Consider the following 22,082-nt stretch of genomic DNA (forward strand, 5'->3'; position numbering starts at 1 on the left):
CAAAATCTGTTCGGTTCAGCAGCGACCAGCCAAATTTCGATCCATGTATGGGCAAACTGATTGTTTCCAAGTTGATGCAGCAAAACATTAAGAAGTATGCACAAAATGAACTGTAACAGGGAGGGGAGCTCTCTCAAGTTATAAGATTTAGAGGCACCCTTGGCCTTCCAGAGGTGAAGAATGAGACAGCGCACACTGAAGGGTCCAACATTTTTTTTGGGGAAAGAAAAAACTTATGCCTGGGTTGTCTCCAGGGCAAAGGCCAGATATTGCAGTTAGTGCTTTAGGGTCAACTTCCTGAGATGGAGAATCCAGCCAAAGTTCTGCAATACTGTCTGCTGCACATTGATCCTGAGACCTTCTTGCAATTGCTTCTGCAGAAGGAGGTTGTCCAGATACCCCAAAATGGAGATCCCCCTGGACTCACAGAACAGCCAAAATAATGTTTATGATGAAGCAGAAATATAGGGATGTAGGCATGGTACTTGAACACCGGTACATTGTCCACCAGTACCGTACACCAGAGCCCACAGCACGAACTTCCCCCATTTTTGAGGAAACTGTCTTCAATCGGATATAGTTGCATTAACTGCTTAGGGGCACAAATAACGTGTCCAGTGCACAGTCCTTGTACAGATATGTTTCAGTATGAGGATGCAGCAGAAAGAAATTGGTTTGTTATGGCACGTTCCAAGACCCCCGTGCTGATACCTTAGGGCTTGAAGGTTCCAGTAATGACAGTTTTAACTTCTTGTGTACCCCATCTGAAGTACCACTCACTGTGGACCTTCACAGTAGCTCCAGTGGGGACAGAAACCTAGATCTCCTACTGTCATCTCTCCTCAAATCTTTACAAATATCCACCAGCTGTTCGAACACAATGGAAAATGCAACTGAGAATTCCTCCTTGGACATGAAGGTCCCTAAGGCCAAAGCTGCTGAAGGAGTTAATGCCAAACTGGATGTTGCCTGAGAGCCAGAACCAGGTCACTGCTCCATTAAGGAATTTATGTAAGGAAGACTGTCTCTTAAAATGAAGGAGCCTAGTCCACTTCGTCCCAATCTCCCTAGTGCCAGATCCACAAGGGGGCTTAACACTCACAATCTTTAGTACTAGCACCAATAAGAGAGGGGCGGTCTGGCCATCCAGTATCCCTGATGCCCTAAAGGCCATATTTGGTCAATGACATCTTGGCCCCCTTGTTATATACAGTTGCTGGGCGGGGAATTCCATGGACACAGCTGACTGGGCCAGTGGCCTGCTACATAAAAGTTTCAAGTTCAAGCTGCAAGTTCCTTAGCTTATATATATATATATATAGTGACATGTCGGCGTTTCTTAGCGCAATGGTAGTGACAAAACAGTGAGTTTACTTCACGCCAGATATAGTTTTCAGGACTTTCCTGCCCACTTCTATTTAAAAGAAAGTCAAAATTCATACAGGTATTGTATGAACCCCCACGCAGGGGGTTCTCACCATCACTATGAATCAAACATAACATTCAGCCTCCCAGCTCTCTAGTGGCAACTTTACTGCTCCAAGTACCTCTTCAGGGTCCCTCCTGGACATCAGTACCTTTTGGGCCGCCTGACCTTAAAACACCTCCCAGTGTTTATGCACATAAGCTGCACTTCATTTCTGCGTCTTTCCTTGCAGCTTCCTAGCCGCTCCATCCCTCATGGACTCTCTGTCAGGCTCGGGCCTTGCTCGTCTTGACCTGGACACTATGGTGCACAACAGCACCTCGCATAGTTCCCTTCACACACTGCCTCCCTCGGGAGGGTGGGGCCCTGAGTTCTAGCTCTCCTATGAAGCCAAAACACACCTGTGCCATTAGTGTGCTTGCTTCTTAGAAAATCTGGCGTAAACCACCATTTTAAAACAGTGGCACGGGCTCGACCTGCCACTATATATATTATATATATACATACATACAGTGGGGACGGAAAGTATTCAGACCCCCTTAAATTTTTCACTCTGTTATATTGCAGCCATTTATGTTCATTTTTTTTCCCTCATTAATGTACACACACCACCCCATATTGACAGAAAAACACAGAACTATTGACATTTTTGCAGATTTATTAAAAAATAAAAACTGAAATATCACACGGTCCTAAGTATTCAGACCCTTTGCTCAGTATTTAGTAGAAGCACCCTTTTGATCTAATACAGTCATGAGTCTTTTTGGGAAAGATGCAACAAGTTTTTCACACCTGAATTTGGGAATTCTCTGCCATTCCTCCTTGCAGATCCTCTCCAGTTCTGTCAGGTTGGATGGTAAACGTTGGTGGACAGCCATTTTTAGGTCTCTCCAGAGATGCTCAATTGGGTTTAAGTCAGGGCTCTGGCTAGGCCATTCAAGAACAGTCACGGAGTTGTTGTGAAGCCACTCCTTCATTATTTTAGCTGTGTGCTTAGGATCATTGTCTTGTTGAAAGGTAAACCTTCGGCCCAGTCTGAGGTCCTGAGCACTCTGGAGAAGGTTTTCGTCCAGGATATCCCTGTACTTGGCCGCATTCATCTTTCCTTCGATTGCAACCAGTCGTCCTGTCCCTGCAGCTGAAAAACACCCCCACAGCATGATGCTTCCACCACCATGCTTCACTGTTGGGACTGTATTGGACAGGTGATGAGCAGTGCCTGGTTTTCTCCACACATACCGCTTAGAATTAAGGCCAAAAAGTTCTATCTTGGTCTCATCAGACCAGAAAATCTTATTTCTCTCCATCTTGGAGTCCTTCAGGTGTTTTTTAGCAAACTCCATGTGGGCTTTCATGTGTCTTGCACCGAGGAGAGGCTTCCGTCGGGCCACTCTGCCATAAAGCTCCAACAGTGGAGGGCTGCAGTGATGGTTGACTTCCTACAACTTTCTCCCATCTCCCGACTGCATCTCTGGAGCTCAGCCACAGTGATCTTTGGGTTCTTCTTTACCTCTCTCACCAAGGCTCTTCTCCCTCGATAGCTCAGTTTGGCTGGACGGCCAGCTCTAGGAAGGGTTCTGGTCGTCCCAAACGTCTTCCATTTAAGGATTATGAAGGCCACTGTGCTCTTAGGAACCTTAAGTGCAGCAGAATTTTTTTGTAACCTTGGCCAGATCTGTGCCTTGCCACAATTCTGTCTCTGAGCTCTTCAGGCAGTTCCTTTGACCTCATGATTCTCATTTGCTCTGACATGCACTGTGAGCTGTAAGGTCTTATATAGACAGGTGTGTGGCTTTCCTAATCAAGTCCAATCAGTATACTCAAACACAGCTGGACTCAGATGAAGGTGTAGAACCATCTCAAGGATGATCAGAAGAAATGGACAGCACCTGAGTTAAATATATGAGTGTCACAGCAAAGGGTCTGAATACTTAGGACCATGTGATATTTCAGTTTTTCTTTTTTAATAAATCTGCAAAAATGTCAACAATTCTGTGTTTTTCTGTCAATATGGGGTGCTGTGTGTACATTAATGAGGGAAAAAAATGAACTTAAATGATTTTAGCAAATGGCTGCAATACTTGAATACTGAATACTCTGAATACTTTCCGTCCCCACTGTGTGTGTGTATGTGTATATATATATATATATATATATATATATATATATATATATATATATATATATATATATATATAAAATTGTACAGGATGCCAGGGATGGGTCCTGGATGGATGATACAGTATATACATATGGTACAATATACAGGGGTTGGACAAAAATATGGAAACACTACATGATTTGCAGGTGTGAAAGTGACAACATGTTTCACCTTAAGCCCACGTTCATGTCAAATAGCATGCAGGCAATGGCACCGTCTGAATCAGTGCAACGCCGACTTTGTGGCGCTGCACCAATTCCCAATAGTTTCTGTACTACTTTTCGCCCCCCCGGGGGCGATTTGAATAGACATCTGTGCAGGAACCCGCACAGATGTCTGTCAAAACGCCCCCAAAGTCGGACTGCATTGCCGGTTTGAAATTGCGCAAGTTCAGCTGAACCCGCACGATTTCAATCCCGCATCAGTGTGAACCAAGGCTGAAAGTGATGTAACATTCTTTTGCTTCTGCTGTGTGATGAGACACCTGGCTAACAGGTAGGAAGCCTCACTTTCATCATTCACTGCGTAAATGAGCAGGGATATGTTATTTCCGGGTCCCATATGTAACATCCAACTAACCAGTATATTCAGAACGAGGCATGGATCACATGCCGCCATGAGCCTTATATACCTATCCACACATGCTGTAGACACCTTGGTGCCGGGATTGGCACAGTTACATGTGAGTGCAACTTTTGTTATAATTTTTAACCATTTCAATAAAACGTATTATACCATAAGAGCTCTTCTTTGTGTCTCTGGTGGAGTCTGTTCCCACATCCTCAGCCTTTGACGGAGGGGGTCCCAAAGTTGAGAGATGTTTACACAGAATCTATCTGGTTCATTCAAATAAAATTGCATTTTGACCTACCGTAAAAAGTGGTCAAACACCTTTGGTGAGTTGCCATCTACCTCATGAGCACACGTGGTGAAGCATTTACTTGAAGACAAATCAAACCAGAAGATTATGTATGTTTTATGGTTTTGGGATTGTTACTTTGGACTTTATTATTTTGCTAGTTGCACATGGTTCATTTGCACCATTATATATGTTGAACTATTTCATGTATGATGATTTGTAGCACCAACATCTTTACCTTTGTTTATTCACTAATTAAGTAATTTCAGAGCTTACTGAGTAGCATAGAGGGAAAATTGTTGGTGTACACTTAGCTGGTACCTCTGCGATTGAAGTTGCCAATTTGCAGTGTCACGAGGTACAGTATCAAAGGATATGATGGCATGTACAGTTTCTGGGAAAACGTGGTCTAATAAGCATAAGCATGGTCGACACGGTCAACTGACCGAAAGAGACAAAAGGACATTAAGCAGGATTGTGACACAGATTGTTGCATGAAGAGTGGTATCAGATTCCATTATCCACCATCCAATACTTATATTTGTCAGTTCCAAGGAGAATTCAGGCCGTCTTGGATGCCAAAGGCGGTCCGACACCACATTCGGTAACAATTTATTTCTCCTACCAAACTTGTTTCCGTAACTTTGTCCAACCCATACACACACACACATATACACATATATATATATATATATATATATATATATATATATATGTGCACTTTCCATGAGCAGCCGATTGTCAGATCCAATTTAACCGCATCCAAAATAAACAGCTACAAACAATTTGATACTATTGCGATGTCTAATATTACTATGGCTTTGCTAGTGTAAAAATAATAGGTCAAAGCCTTAAAAGTGTGTGCCATTTTTTGTTCTCTCTTAACACTTTGCAAATATTAAACATCAAAGTCATTAAAAGCCATCCATTTCCACATTTGTGTTAATTAAATGGTTAGCTAACAGGTTTAACGTCTGCCTACACACGAATGACAAGTGCATCCCACAAAGAGCAAGAATGGCACAATTGCCATGTGCAGTATGAGCCTCTCAGCAGCGTCCTATCGAAAAATCTTAAATCAGCTTTCTGTAAACTGTTCTAATTATCATGGAGAAGATGAAGTCAGAAAGTAATAATTAAACTTCAAATTGTGTAATTGCAGAGCTTTCGTTATACAGTTGGATTCTTGATTGCGGAAACTGTAAGGCCCTGCGTGCTGCTAGTTGGCTGAAGATGGTGACTGACGTCAGAAAATAAGTATGCAGGGAAAAGATGCTAGTGGAGACACAATATTCATCTTTGCTTGCTTTCAAAATGACTTGCTCTAGGGGGCTTGTGGCTCTTTCAGAAGAGTGAACAAACAAATCGAAAGATGTTTAAGCAGTTAAACCTCTGAATTAACATCACAAGATAAGATGACTGATGAATGAGCAAAGGCTGACAGCTACAGGTCCTGGGATAACTGTTCAGGCATAGATGCAAATGTTAAACTAAACATTATCATCAGACAGCAAGCATCACTGATATAAAAAAAACATGGTGGCCAACCAATAAGATTTCTAGTCCGTTAAATATGAGCTGTGAACGCCACTGACAGGCTGCTCGTGATAAAATGATTATACGTTATTATTTCACAAATGTACAAGATCTTCCCATTTGATCAAGTTAATTCATCTCCTTTCTCAACAAAACTGACTTTTTTGGAACTATCTTTTAATGAGTTAATTGTATCTATAGCCTCAAAAATGTATTTTTATTTTGGATAGAGCACAGAACAGCCAAAATTTTTTGTTTGTTTCTGCTAAATGTAGCCCTGTTCAGAAGCTCTTCCCTTACATGCTGGCTAGTGATGACTTTGTTACATTGACAGGAAGTAAGAGAAATTCAATCTAAAAGGTAAAAAATGGAAATAAAAAAATGGAAAAAAAGAGTAAGGGAAGACTGAAAAGGTAATTAACCATTCCCTTCCATTTCCAGCCACACTGACATTTCAGGTCACCAGAACAGGTAGAAAAGAGAAATCTTTCTAGCAGGACACAGCAAGATTGGCGTTTCACAGAATGCATACCCAAAATATCTTAGAAAACATGTGCAACATTCTAAAAGCAAAATTAGTGAAGAGAATAGGAAAATATTTTATATTTTGCAGCTTACCAAACCTTAAATGTGGTATCTGGGTTGGATTTTTTATTTTTTTTTACTTTATTTTGACCCATTGATCTGGCCACATACATCTCCTAACTTAGGGTGGTTACGCTCACTCCGCCACAACCTATAGAGGAACAACGTAGACACCCTTGAACAGGGGCATTATCTGCAGAGGGCAGTGTTAGATTGACTTTAACTGTTTGCCTACTGTATATATATGGTGGCAAGGCGCAGGATCACGTACCTAGAATGTGATCTTGCACTTCTGGGTCTGGGGTGCTGGCGCACACCGCCCACCCGCTTCCTCTATGATTAGATTAGCGGGAGCTGATCGGCGGGTACGGTGGACACTGATCACTGTATTAGTATCACTGGTCCTCAAAAAGTGTCAGTTAATGACCCAACTGTCGCAGCAATATCGCAGTCCCGCTATAAGTCGCTGATCGCCATTACTACAAAATAAATAAATAATTAAAAGAAAAAATATCCCATAGTTTGTAGACGCTATAACTTTTCTGCAAACCCATCAATATACACTTATTGGGATTTTTTTTACCAAAAATATGTAGCAGAATACAGATTGGCCTAAACTGATGAAAAAATTTTACTTTTCCAATAGTTTTCTTTTTAAAAAAAATTGTTGGTCTTTTTTTGTTTACAGCACAAAGAATAAAAACCACAGAGGTGATAAAATACCACCAGAAGAAAGCTCTATTTGTGGGGAAAAAAGTACATAAATTTTACTTGGCCACAGCATCGCACAACAGCGCAATTGTCAGTTAAAGTAACGCAGTGCCATATCGAAAAAATGGCCTGTTCATGAAGGGGGGTAAATCTTGTGGAGGTCAAGTGGTTAAATAAGTGATTGACAAATGAAAGTATAGTTCCACCTAATACTTTTTAAGCAGTTAGAGAATGTTTTCTTTTCCTATTGGTAGAACAGCTCTAACCACATTATCACATTATTACAAAATTGAATATTGTAGGCACCCTTTCAGTGTTAAATTGTTTGTTCTAACCCTACATGGGCTTGTTTACATGTACGGTGCTCTCTAAAAAAGCGATCCATGTTCAGATCACCCTTCAGAGAGCATCTGACAGACAGTGAGGTGTTGTATAGCCTCATCACTGCCTGCTTTAACCCTTAGATCCCTGCACTAGCATGATAAAATCACCTCAAAAGTGACAGAGTCATTGCAGCTAAAGGGGGTAGTGACAACACAGCACAACAGCAGTGTTTTACTGCCCTGCAACCTCATGTGTGAATGAGCCCTTATTGTCACTTTTTCTTGAAAACTTGGTCTGCTGAAGAAAGTTGAAATATAACCATACTGCTGTAATGGATAATGGGATGCATGACTTTCGGTTCACCTAAAACATCAGAGAAATCTGGTTAATGAAAGCAATTTGTCATAATCAAAACTGTAATTCTCTTAAGTATTTTTGTATGAAGATTAGGGATTGTCCCAGTTTTTGAGTCCATTCCCATGCACAGTTTGCACCTGGGGGCTCCTGTGGGGGTTCTGAGTAATACAATAGTTATGGTATCTCTAAATATAAAAAAATAATAAGTGGGTTTCCTTGCACTGACTGAAGTTCAGCGATAGATCTGCAGTTGTTATTAGGTATATTATGACGTGGAGTCTCCATGTTATGTTCTACCACTTACTATTCTCTTTCTCTTATCTTGTTCAGTAGGGGGTTCATCATCTTCTTTAAACTGGGTGTCCTGAGGTTCAATATGTGACATTATCAGGCAACTAGAAACATAAGACAGGAATACGATTATTTTTCACTGCAAAAATCATATGAGTTATATGCATTCTGTGAAGCTCTATTTAATGTCATCACTACATTCTCTTATGACAGCATATTCTGCTACGCTATTTAACCACTTCCCGCCCGCCCTATAGCGGATTGACGTCCGGGAAGTGGTTGTGTTATCCTGACTGGACGTCATATGACGTCCAGCAGGCTAACATGCCGCAGCGTGCCCCCGGGGGCGCGCATCGCGGCGATCGGTGGAGCGGTGTGTCAGTCTGACACACCGCTACACTGATCTTGGTAAAAAGCCTCCGGCGGAGGCTCTTTACCACGTGATCAGCCGTGTCCAATCACGGCTGATCACGCTGTCAATAGGAAGAGCCGTTGATCGGCTCTTCCTCACTCGCGTCTGACAGACGCGATTAGAGGAGAGCCGATCGGCGGCTCTCCTGGCAGGGGGGGTCTGTGCTGATTGTTTATCAGCGCAGCCCCCCCTCAGATCACCACACTGGACCACCAGGGATCGCCACTAGGACCACCAGGGAAGGGGCAACATGTGGATGGCCAGGTATGTACCCCATGGCCATCCACATGTGCCCAGTGTGCCCAGTCAGTGTCAATCAGTGCCCACAAATGGGCACTGATTGGCACCATTATGTTGCAGTGATGCCCAACAATGCCACCCTTAGGGGCATCACTGCAAACAACCAGTGCCGTCAGTGCCACCCATCAGTGTCCATTCATGCCACCTGTCAGTGCCCATCCGTGCCCATCAGTGCCCATCTATCAGTGCCCATCCATGCCCATCTGTGCCAACTATCAGTGCCACCCATAAGTAACCATCAATGCCACCTATGAGTGCCCATCAATGCCACCTATGAGTGCCCATCAGTGCCGCCTATAAGTGCCCATCTGTGCCACCTATGAGTGCCCATCAGTGCCGCTTACCAGTGCCACCTATCAGTGCCCATCAGTGCCGCCTATCAGTGCCCATCAGTGCCGCCTATCAGTGCCCATCATCAGTGCCCGTCAGTGCCACCTCATCAGTGCCACCTCATTGGTGCCACCTCATCGGTGCCCATCAGTGCTGCCGTATCAGTGCCAGTCAGTGCCCGTCAGTGCAGCTATATCAGTGCCCGTCATTGAAGAAGAAAACGTACTTATTTACAAAAAAATTTTAATAGAAACAAAGAAAAACTTGTTTTTTTTCAAAATTTTCGGTCTTTTTTTATTTGTTGCGCAAAAAATAAAAACCGCAGAGGTGATCAAATACCACCAAAAGAAAGCTCTATTTGTGGGAACAAAATGATAAAAAATTTGTTTGGGTACAGTGTAGTATGACCGCGCAATTGTCATTCAAATTGCGACAGCGCTGAAAGCTGAAAATTGGTTTGGGCGGGAAGGTGTCTAAGTGCCTGGTATTGAAGTGGTTAAATAAGGGGCATCACAAAATAAGCATACTTGGGTTAACATAATTTAATCCACAGCAAAAAAAAGAGTTATAAGGTTCTGCCTATTAAATATTATAATTGGTCTTAGTTATGCAAACAATTAAAAAAAATAACCACATGTGATGTACTGAGCTATTTTACAATACCGCTTCACAAACATTTTAGTATAGCAACATAACACAAAACACATGAACTGCAAAAGTTCAACATCTCAATAATTAACCAAATGTGTGCATTATTTAGGCTGCTCCAGAGTAATAAAATAATAAAAAATTTCCACAAACTCCATATTGACAAAAAGAAAACTTCTTGAGCAAAGAAGCCATAAGCACAATTTTTACTTCCTTTCAAAGGTCTTACATGTGCTACCCCAATTATTTTCAGTATGGAAAGTTCAAGAACTTCTCATTACTGTATTAATGAATAACAAAATAGAATGATTTTATAACATTGTCCATAACAATACTGCAAATTACCAGAAGTGGATGCAATGTGAGCATAATGAAGCCCATAGGGACAAATGAATGCGCTTAATAAACTCATCAACCTCGAGATGTCATCCCGTGTATAAATGGTGAAGAATCTGTTTTCTTTTAATGATCCTCATTGCCACAATTAAAGTATATTTGAACCCTCACCTTGTAAAAAACCCATTCAGTTTAAAATAGAAATCAAAAGCAACATTTGTGTGTGTGTGTGTATATATATATATAGATAGATATTAAGGGTGTTTAGCTCTAGTAATGGATGCATTTTTGTGCAGCGAGTCCAAGTCAGACAGGCGTTATAGTTAAGGGCCTGGTAGCCCACATTAAGTAATCACTTGCCATAGCGGAAAGATGCCAATGAGGGAGCGATCGCAATGTAAACAAGCTAGGGTCATGCAAAGGTCCAGCTCTCTTCTCTCCTCTGTATTATTGATTTTTGCAGTGTCCAACAGTGTCCAGCAGTGCCACTACAGTACCCTACAGTGCCACCACAGTGCTCCCACTACAGTGTCCATCAATGCCACTACAATACTTATCTGTGCCCTACAGTGCCCAGTGCCACTACAGTGCTCATCAGTGTCAATACAGTGCTATCTGTGCCATCAGTGCAACTACAGTGCCACGCCAGCACCCTATCAATGGATCCTCATCACACTACAGTGCTCATCAGTGTCACATTAGTGCAACTACAGTAAAAATACAGTGCTCATCTGCGCCACTACAGTGCTCGTCATTGCACATCAGTGACCATAAGTGATTGCTCATCAGTGCCGCCCTATCAGTGGATCCTCATCAGCACCCATCAGTGCACCCTCATCAGCTCCCAGTGGTGCAGCCGCTTCAGCACCAAGCAGTGCAGCCTCCTTAGACCAGCCTCATCAGCATCCATCAGTGCATCCACATCTGTCCCAGTGTCCCTACCACAGCAGTTTATCACAGCCCACAGTCACCAGTATGGCGGAAAAAAAACATTTCCACTGAGGAGGCATACCAACTTCTTAGCTTGACCAACGAGAGCAGCGGGGTGCTCTCTGAGTCTGACATCCCCCCCTTTCACCACGCATCCAGGTGTCCAGGTAAACACAGAGAATTTTTTGCCCCTATTGATTTTTTTTTAATTTCAGTTTTACCCAAGACCTATTATCTTCTTTCGTGGCCCAGTGCAACCTCTATGCACAACGGTTCATAACAAGCAACCTTGGTTCAAGTTACGCCCGTCCCTATGAGTGGAGAGAATTAACAGTAGAGGAATTTAAAATATTTTCAAGCCTAACTTTTAACATGGGGATCACAAAGAAAAATTAATTATACTCCTACTGGTCCACCAACCCCATCCACCACATGCTGATGAATAGATCCATTTTGGCAAGATCAAGATACCTAACGATTATGCGGTTCCTCCATTACAATGACAACACCCAGTGCCCTCCCTGAAATGACCCATCATATGGCAAATTATTTAAAATACGGCCACCAGTTATTTACATCCGACCAAAATATCTCCATGGAGTCACTTGTCCACTTCACAGCCAGTCTTGGCTTCAAGCAGTTTATCCCCAGCAAAAGGGCCTGATATGGGGTTAAGCTCTACAAGCTATGTGACCGAGCCACGGGGTATATCTACGCCTTCCTGGTGTACGAAGGGAAGGACACCCAACTGCATCCCCCTGAATGCCCAGAGTACATTGGAGCCAGCGTAAAAGTTGTTTGGGAGCTTGTACATCCACTTCTTGGAAAGGGTTACCATCACCAAAAGGCTCGTTACTGAAAGACTATGACAAGGGGAGATCGCGTCTTTGCGGAATGATTAGATATTGGCAATCAGGTGAAGGGACAGACGAAATGTCTACATGATCACACCGATCCATAATGACACCTACGTGGAAATCCCCAGAAAAAACGGCAAAATCCAGAAACCAGCATGTGTCCACGACTATAATTTGTTCATGTGGAGGAGTTGACTTCAATGATCAAATAATCGAACCCTACCCTCCCACAAGAAAAAACTGCCAATGGTTAAAAAAAAAAGTTTTTGTTTATTTTTTCAGTTTGGCCATTTATAATACTTATATTATTTACCGTAAATCTACAGAGACCCCTGTATCTTATCTTCATTACCAAGAAAAAATTATCTCCACCCTTTTGTACCCTGAAGGCCCACCAGAAAGGATTCGCTCAGATTTAGTGAGCAGACTCTACGAACGGCATTTTCCTGAGAGACTCCCCCGCCATGAAACAGGCAGAAAACGTCAGAAGAAATGCCGGGTGTGCTCCAGAGGAGGAGTTAGAAGAGACACCACATATTATTGTCCCCAATGTCCTTCCCAACCAGGCTTCTGTATAGGTGAATGTTCCCTCTGTTACCATACTTCTCCACATTAATAGGGACGTATGATAAACGTAATTCTCCATTCCTGTTATTTACGTCCACAACCCTTATGCCACTGTACATACTGCTGCCTTCTCCAGAACTGACCCCGGCCTGTTAAAGGACAATGCTTCTACCTAACGCTAAACATATTTCTGCCACTGACCCTGGACTGTTTATTGACCACGTTTTTTTGCCTGCCTCTTGGACTGATTTTTTACCCTGCTACTGGAGCAATGGGATTCATAACACAGGGGTCTCACAAGATTGTTTTTCTGGATGTAAAAAACACATTTTTTAGTTTTCTCATTCACGGATTAGTGTCTGGAGACCGGAGGCTTCAAAGATTTGGGTGGGAGAAGCCTCTACCCCGTCCCCATTCTTTCCTTGCCTGCTACCTGTACTATGGGCCATGTTCTTGCCTACTACCAGGACCAAAATTTTCGCACGGCTGGCAATATCTCTACCTGCACTGACCCTGGACTGTATATGAACAGTATCCCTGCCTGTACTGACTATGGACAATATTCCTGCCTGCTGTCGCTGACCACGTCCCAGCCTGCTGCCTGCACCAATGCTCTCCTGTGGACAATTGCACTAATAAAACCACAGGTAATCTTTTGCTTACCCTTTGCTTAGCAGAATGTATTTTGGGGTGTAATTCTTGGTATATACATGCTATCTGTTAGAAATATGAAGGCCTTCAAAAATGTGATAGGTTGTCAGAAAATTAGATGTGTAATTTATGTCCCTAGAACACCTGACAGTGCTCTCACACAAAAGTCTCACACATGTGGTATCGCTATACTCAAGAGGAGTAGCGGAATGTATTTTAGGGTGTAATTTGTGGAATGTACATGCTATGTTTTAGAAATCTCTTATAAAATGGACAACTTTGTGGAAAAAAAAAATGCGTTTTCATTTTTTTTCCACATTTTCCCAAAACTTCTGGAAAAAAATTACATGTTCAGGAGACTCATTATGCCTCATAGATTATGCTTTGGGGTGTTTGCTTTCCAAAATTAGGTAATTTTGTGGGCGTTTCTATTATCCTGGTGCTCCAGGGCCTTCAAAAGTGTAATAGGTGGTTGAGAAATGAGATGTGTAATTTATGCTCCTAGAACGCCTGAAGGTGCTACTTCAATCATAGGCCTCTTTATGTGACCAGGCTGTGTAAAAGTCTCACATGTGGTATCGCCATACTCCCTAGGAGGAGTAGCAGAATGTATTTAGGGGTGTAATTTGTGGTTTGCACATGCCATGTGAGAGAAATAACCTGTTGATATGTCTTTCAAAAAGGGTTAATTTGCGGGGTATTTGTACTTTCCTGGCTTGTTAGTGTCTCAAGAAATGAGATGGGCTATCAGTACATCAGGTGTGATCAATTTGCAATGACTGGCACCATAGCTTATAGACTCTATAACCTTCAGCCTAGGTTCACATATATGTGATGCAGAAACCAGCGCGATTCCAGCGCCGATTCCCGCATCTCTCCCACAGGCAGATCCCTGCGAACCGCTGCGGGTGTCAATACAATGCTAATGAAACCCACAGATCGGTTCACAGATCGCAGTGCGAATTGTGAACTCACACAGGAATAGGATCTCATGGGTGCGAGTTCAGCTATACAACTGTATGGCCGAACTCACATTGCACATACATCGCATGCGATCGGCAACAAGTGCGGGTGCGAATCACATGTGATGTCTGTGTTCGCACAAGTGTGAACCTGGGCTCACAAAGACCAAATAATATACACTGATTTGGGTTATTTTTACCAAAGATATTTAGCAGTATAATTTTTGGCCAAAATTTAAGAAGAAAAATGACTAATTTGCAAAATTTTATAACAAACGAAGAAAAAAGCATTTTTTTTTTTTTTAAACAAAAATGTTCGCTTTTTTTTTCATGTATAGCACAAAGAATAAAAAACCCAATGTTGATTAAATACCACCAAAAGAAAGCTCTATTTGCGTGAAAAAAAGGACAAAAATTTCATATAGGCACAGTGTTGCATGACTGAGTAATTATCATTCAAATTGTAAGAGCACTTAAAGCTGAAAATTGGCTTGTTAGGAGGGGGTTTAAGTGCCCAGTGGGCAAGTGGTTAAATGGAAAAAACAAAACAAAAGTCCATCCAGGAATCCCACGAAGGGGTTTAAACTTCATTCAAACATAAATGAAAACATACCAAGCCCCCTAGCTCTCTCTTGTCAGCAGTTCCTCTGCTTGCTCCCAACAGACTTCTCAATTCTTTCCAGCCCCCTGGACTCACTGGCTTACTTAGTCTCCCTGACTCTCGCAGCTGGCCAGCTTTTCCCAGTCCCTGGGCATAGAATCCCCCTGACATGGGCTGCAGTCTCCCACAGGGCAGACAGTTGTCCCGACAGGGGTCTGTCTTCAAACAGCAGCAGCAAGCTGCTCACACTCCACCTTCCACCTCCTACTGCTCTCACCAGCCCCTCATTATATGGGCTGTGTGTACCTTGGCACACACCCTGCTGGCTGTCCACAAGACCCGGACACAGGGTTGGAGATCCAATCCCACCCAAGACTCCTAGGAATCGCCAAACTATAGAGCCCCATTCTGAGCAGTTTTCTTTAAAAAGCTCCTGGGTTGCTTTTGAAGTGTGTTTTGGATCATTGTCCATCTGTACCGCGAAGCGCCATCCAATCAACTTACATTTGGTTGAATCTGGGCTGACAGTATTTCTCTAAACACTGCAGAATTCATCTGGCTGCTTCTGTCACATCATTAATAAACACCAATGATCCAGTGCAACTGGAAGCCATGCATGCCCATGACATCACACTGCCTCCACAGATGACCATGTGTGCTTTGGATCATAAGCTGTTCCAAGTCTTCTCTCCACACTTTTTTCTTCTGGTACAGATTAATCTTAGTTTCATTGTTCATTCGTCCAAAAAATGCTTTTCTGGAACTGGTCTGGCTTTTTAGATGTTTTTTGGGAAACTCTTATCTGGCTTTGATCTAATCTGACAATGATTCGCCCACCTCCTGGATAGTGTCCTTCGCTTGTCTGGATGTTGTGAATGGGTTTTTCTTTACCATAGAGAGCATCCTACGATCATCCACCACTGTTGTCTTCCGTGGATGTCCAGGCCTTTTTCTTGTTCAATATGTTTATTGAGATTTACAATAAAAAGAAGAACATAACCGTATATTGATATGTGCATAAGATTCGGAAATTAAGTAACAATGTCATACATTGGATGATACTATCTCTTTTTAAATAATACAAGAAAGAGCTTAAATACATAAAAAGAAGTTGAAAAAGAATCGAGAATAAACTTGATCCATTTATGAGAGAGTATAAGACCCTAGGAGGTAAAAATAAAAATGAAGACAAAAATAAATAAAATTCCCTCAATTGTCTGTGTAACAATTGAGTCATGCCTCCAGACCACCCCAAATGGGATCAAACTGTGGACGAATGGGGGCATGACCATAACACAATGAATTATTAATTTACAGAATAGAGTGAAAGTTTAACAAATCTTAGAGTGATCAAGGTAAATAAACAACAACTCGTGTTTTCTTCATGTATAGAGTAAATAAAGTCTATACAAAAAAAGAGTGATATTGTAAGGATAATGAACAATGTATGACTGAAATTTCAATAATGGTAAATGATCTCATGCATGAGGATAATGGGGTGAAAATAAAAAGGAAAAAAAAAAAAAGGAAGAAAATAGGAAAGGAAAAACAAGGGAAAGATACTATTAATATAACCAGAAGTGAACAACACATGCTCCAATCTACATATGAGAAAAAAATTGTAAAGTAAGTTTCATTCACCTCTAGCTTAATGTTAGTAAGTCAATATGTGAAGAAATATAAAGAAGAATAGCAAGGGAAGGATGCTAAAGAGAAAAGAGAATATAAGGATAGAAGAAAGTAAGAAATAAAGAAAGAAAGTCTCTCGTGGTGGTGGTGCGGCCCCCACCCGGGCAGTGCATATGCCTAATGGCTGAGAATAGAAGGAGAAAGAGTAAATTTAGCAAAGGTAACAATAACGATTGGTCAAAGTCAGTCGGTAAATAATGTTTGACCAATTGTTGCCAAATCTTACAAAATTTATTAATACTATTATTTTCTATAGCCGTCATTTTGGCAAAGGTAAGGGCTCTATTCATCCTATGTTTAGCCTCAGCTACTATTAAGGTTTGAGATTTCCATGCTTTGGCTATAGTCTGTTTAGCTGCAGTGGTAAGGTGAATGAATAATTTGAATTGAGTTTGCGTTAGGTCTGATGGTTTGAGATTCAAGAGAGCCATTGCCGGGTCAAGAAGAATAGAGGTGCCCAGAGCTTTGGAGGCTATCTCTCAAATATTTTCTTCCAAAATTCTTGGGCTATCGGACATAGCCACCAGATATGAAAATGTTTATAAGGTGTTAGACATCCCTGAAAACAAGAGTCTGAATAGGATGGAACAAATTTTGCTATTCTGGCCGGTACTAAATACCATTGTGCCAAAACTTTAAAGTTGGTTTATAACGCAAAGCAATTCGGGGAAGAAGTTTTAGTAGCTAACCAGATATTAGACCATTCATCTATGTCAAAAGTGCGATCCATATCTTACGACCATTTGACAGTATATGAGGGTAGTGTTTCATTAGAGGGCATATTAATGTGTCAATATAGGAGTGAAATAAGGCCTCTAACGTGTGGGTCGCTCTTACAAATGCGCTCAAACTGCAACATCTGATTAAGTGGAGAACCCGTCCTAATGAAGGGTGGTGTATAAAATGTTTTAATTCGTAGGTAGGACTTCTGGGAAGTCCAAAGGTTTCACATAATTCGGAAAATGTGTATAATTTGTTGTTAGAAAATAAATTATGCAATCTGACCAGGTTTGTGGAAGACCAAGCTGTAAATGACATCGGGAATTTCCAAGCTGGGTAGAAAGCTGGGTTTTTAATGAAAGAAAGGAGGGGATTATGTGAGGACTGAAGGTTGTGCGAACTTTTAAATTTGTCCCAAATAGCTAAAAAATGCTTGGTAATAGGATTAGATATATGTACTCTATCCTTAGGCTGGAGCCATAACATGTTAGCCACAGAGATGGGGTCAATATCAACAGATTCAACAGCAACCCATAGAGGAGTTTCCATAGTGGAATGGAATTTAGGCAATTGGTATAGTCGTGCTGTGTAATAGTAGGAAGAAAAATTAGGTAACCCTAATCCACCTTTCAATTTAGTAAGCAACAGTGTAGATTTAGGGATACGGGGTTTATTGGTGCCCCAGATAAATGACATAATTCTACCTGGTATAATGCCCTGTACACACGGTCGGATTTTCTGACGGAAAATGTGTGATAGGACCTTGTTGTCGGAAATTCTGACCGTGTGTAGGCTCCATCACACATTTTCCATCGGATTTTCCGACACACAAAGTTTGAGAGCAGGCTATAAAATTTTCCGACAACGGATTTTCCGATCGTGTGTACACAAATCCGACGCACAAAGTGCCACGCATGCTCAGAATAAATAAAGAAATGAAAGCTATTGGCTACTGCCCCCTCTAGAGTCCCGACACACGTGTTTTACGTCACCGCGTTCAGAACGATCGGATTTTCCGACAACTTTGTGTGACCGTGTGTATGCAAGACAAGTTTGAGCCAACATCCGTCATAAAAAAATCCTAGGATTTTGTTGGCGGAATGTCCGATCAATGTCCGACCGTGTGTACGGGGCATAAGACGTAAAAAGTATGAAGGTATTGGAATGGGGAGTACCATAAATAGGTAAAGGAATTTTGGTAAAATTGACATCTTAATGGCATTAATCCGCCCAACCCAAGATAGGAAAAGAGAAGACCATTGCTTCAATAAACCAGTGATTGATTTTAGAAGTGGTAAGTAATTAGTTGAGAAAAGATCTGTTAAAGAGTTTGTGATTTGTATCCCCAAATATGGAAGATGATGTGATATCCAGTTAAATGGTAATGAGAACTTAGCTTGGAGAAATTCTGCTTGCGTTAAAGAAACGGTTAGAGCGTTTGATTTATTATGGTTATCAAAAAGTCCAGAAACCAATGCAAATTTGTCTAATAGGTCTATTAAGTTAGCGGCCGACACATGTGAATGAGTTAAGAAAATAAGGATATCATCGGCGAAGAGACATAATTTGTGTTTGTATCCACCCAACTCTATGCCTTTGACATTAGGGTTAGAACGTATTAATTGTGCCAAGGGCACTATAAGTAAGGCAAAGAGTAACGGGGATAAAGGACAACCTTGCCTAGTACCTCTACCAATGTCAATCTTTGACTTATAACCAGCGTATTTAACGTAAGCCTGTGGATTAGCATAAAGACAGGAAACCCATGTTAGAAAGTGATTTTTAAAACCCCATTTTTGCAGGATATATTTCATATATGGCCAGGAAACCGGATCAAAGGCTTTTCTAATATCTAAAGATATAAGGCTTGTCAGGATCTTTCTTTTTTTAGCAGTATGGATGAGCAAGAGAGCTTGTCTTATATATTGTCGCCTGCCTGTCACATGGGTATGAAACCTGTTTGATCACGATGTATTAATTGACCTATAATCGTATTCAATCGTGTCGCTATGATCTTGGCTAATAATTTGATATCCAAATTTAGGAGGGAAATGGGGCGATAATTAGTCCAGGAGGTGAGATCAGAACGAGGTTTGGGAAGCATGCATATTATAGAGGTCAGGGTTTTGGTTCTAAACAAATTTCCGGACAGCAAAGAGTTGAAAGCTCTAGTTAAGATTGGGGATAGAATAGACGCGAATTGTTTAAAATAAGTTGCTGAAAATCCCTCTGGACCTGGTCTCTTATGGAGTTTTAAGGATTTGATGGCGTTTTGAACTTCTAAGGTTTTTATGCTGCTGGGTTCACAAGTGCGTCGTTCTTTCCTCAGAATGTACCAAACTGTTGATTTGGCCACTAATAATGTGGCTGCTATCTCTCTGATGGATTTCTTTCATTTTTGAAGCCTTACAATGGCCTGTTTCACTTGCATGGACAGCTCCTTTCAACATAGGTTCACAGCAATAGATTCCATATGCAAATACCACACGTAGGCCCCTTTCACACACCGATCCGTTGATCCCTGCTGAGCCGGCGGATGACAGGTCTGTCTCTGCTCACTATGCAGAGATGGACCTGTAAGATCTCCGCTCTCCTCTATGGGGAGGTCGGAAGAAAAGATGGAAAATAGGACCACCATCCATCTGGATTTAGCAGAGTGGAGCAGATCGGATGTCAGGGGACATGTCACCGCTGCCATCCAACGCTAAAGAGATGCATGGAGCGTCCGTTCAGGTTGGCCTGAAAAAACTGACAGGCAGACCTGAATGTTCCGCATGTGTGAAAGGGCCCTTAAAAATCAACTCCAGACCTTTTACCTGCTTAACTGATGAAGAAATAATGAAGGAGTAGCCCATACCTGGCCATGAAACAGATTTTGATTCAATTGTCCAACTACTTTGTGTCCCTTGAAAAGGGGGGGATGGCTATTTTTAAGAGCTGTAATTCCTAAACCCTTCCTCTGATTTGGATGTACATACTCTCAAATTAAACTAAACCTGAAAGTGTGCACTTTCTATCCATTATATAACTATAGCTTGAATATTTTTTGGTAAATACCTGAAAAAAACTGTCAAAATATATATGAACCATTTGAGGCCCGTCCATAGGGGGCACATGGGTGTATAATGTACAGAGCCATGTGTATAATGTAGAGCCTGGTATATGATGTGCAGAGCCTGGTGTATAATGTAGAGCCTGGTATATGATGTGCAGAGCCCGTTGTATAATGTACAGCCTGGCATATGATGCACAGAGCCCTGCGTGTAATGTACAGCCTGGCATATGATGTACAGAGCCGTGTGTATAATGTAGAGCCTGGTCTATGATGTACAGAGCCATGTGTATAATGTACAGCCTGGTATATGATGTACTACAGGGGACGGAGTGGGTGGATTATATAAGGGGTGGGGCTTATGAGAAGTGGAAGGGGTCAAAAAGGGTGGGTGGGGTCTGGCGCCCCCCATCTTAAAACTTCACCAGCCGCCACTGATATGGAGCTAACTGTATATACAGTGGGTAAAATAAGTATTGAACATGTCACCATTTTTCTAGGTACTGTATATATTTTTCTAAAGGCGCTATTAACACGAAATTTTCACCACATGTCGGTAATCAAAACAAATAAGTACAGAAATTAGGTTATGTGTAATAAAATGCAATGACACAGGGAAAAAGTATTGAACAAATGAAGAAAGGGAGGTGCAAAAAGGCAAAGAAAGCCAAAACAACAGCTGAAATCTATCAGTAATTAGAAAGCAAACCAGCCCCTTGTCAGTGAAAATTAATATCAGCTGCATCAGTCTCAACTGATGGTACAAGAAACATCTCATGATGGGTAAAAGGAAAGAGCTCTCTCAAGACCTTTGCAACCTTATTGTTGCAAAACATACTGACGGCATTGGTTACGGAAGGATTTCTAAACTTCTGAATGTTCCAGTGAGCACTGTTGGGGCCATAATCCGGAAGTGGAAAGAACATAATTTCACCATAAACCGGCCATGACAAGGAGCTCCTCGCAAGATTTCTGACAGAGGAGTGAAAAGAATCAACAGAAGAGTGGTCCAAGAGCCAAGGACCACTTGTGGAGAACTTTAGAAAGACCTGGAATTAGCAGGCACAATTGTTTGATAGAAAACAATAAGTAATGCACTCAACCACCATGGCTTGTATGCACGCTCACCACGCAAGACTCCATTTCTGAAGAAAAAGCATGTTGAAGCTTGTTTAAAGTTTGCTGCACAACATTTAGACAAGCCTGTGAAATACTGTGAGAATATAGTCTGGTCAGATGAGACCAAAATTTAACTCTTTGGATGCCATAATACACACCATGTTAGGAGGTCAAATGGCACGGCACATCACCCCAAAAACACCCCAATAACAACAGTAAAGTTTGGAGCAGGGAACCTCATGATGTGGGGCTGTTTTTCAGCATACAGTACTGGCAAACGTCATTTCACTGAAGCAAGAATGAATGTAAAAATGTACCAAGACATTCTTGATAAAAATCTGCTGCCATCTATCAGGATGATGAAGATGAAACAAGGGTGGACATTTCAGCAAGACAATGATCCCAAACACAAAGCCAAGGAAACTCGCAATTGGTTTCAAAGAAAGAAAATAAAGCTGCTAGAATGGCCCAGCCAATTACCTGAATCCAATAGAAAATCTATGGAAAGAATGAAAGATCAGAGTTCATAGAAGAGGCCCATGGAACCTTCAATATTTGAAGACACTGTGAAAGAATGGGCAAAAATCACACCTGAGCAATGCATGCAACTAGTTTCTCCATACAGGAGGCATCTTGAAGCTGTCATTACCAACAAAGG

The 22,082-nt window shown here is 41.7% G+C and overlaps 1 protein-coding gene across 1 annotated transcript in view; it reads right to left on the reverse strand.

The window, feature by feature from the left end:
• The window catches only part of IPO11 (importin 11), a 677,548-nt gene that overhangs the window by 111,338 nt on the left and 544,128 nt on the right, over positions 1 to 22,082 (reverse strand). Inside the window, 1 exon segment of the mRNA XM_073623616.1 lies at positions 8,264 to 8,354. Coding sequence (XP_073479717.1) covers positions 8,264 to 8,354 — 91 coding nt within the window.

The sequence above is a fragment of the Aquarana catesbeiana genome, linkage group LG01 (assembly GCF_042186555.1).
Source record: "Aquarana catesbeiana isolate 2022-GZ linkage group LG01, ASM4218655v1, whole genome shotgun sequence".
NCBI lineage: Eukaryota > Metazoa > Chordata > Amphibia > Anura > Ranidae > Aquarana > Aquarana catesbeiana.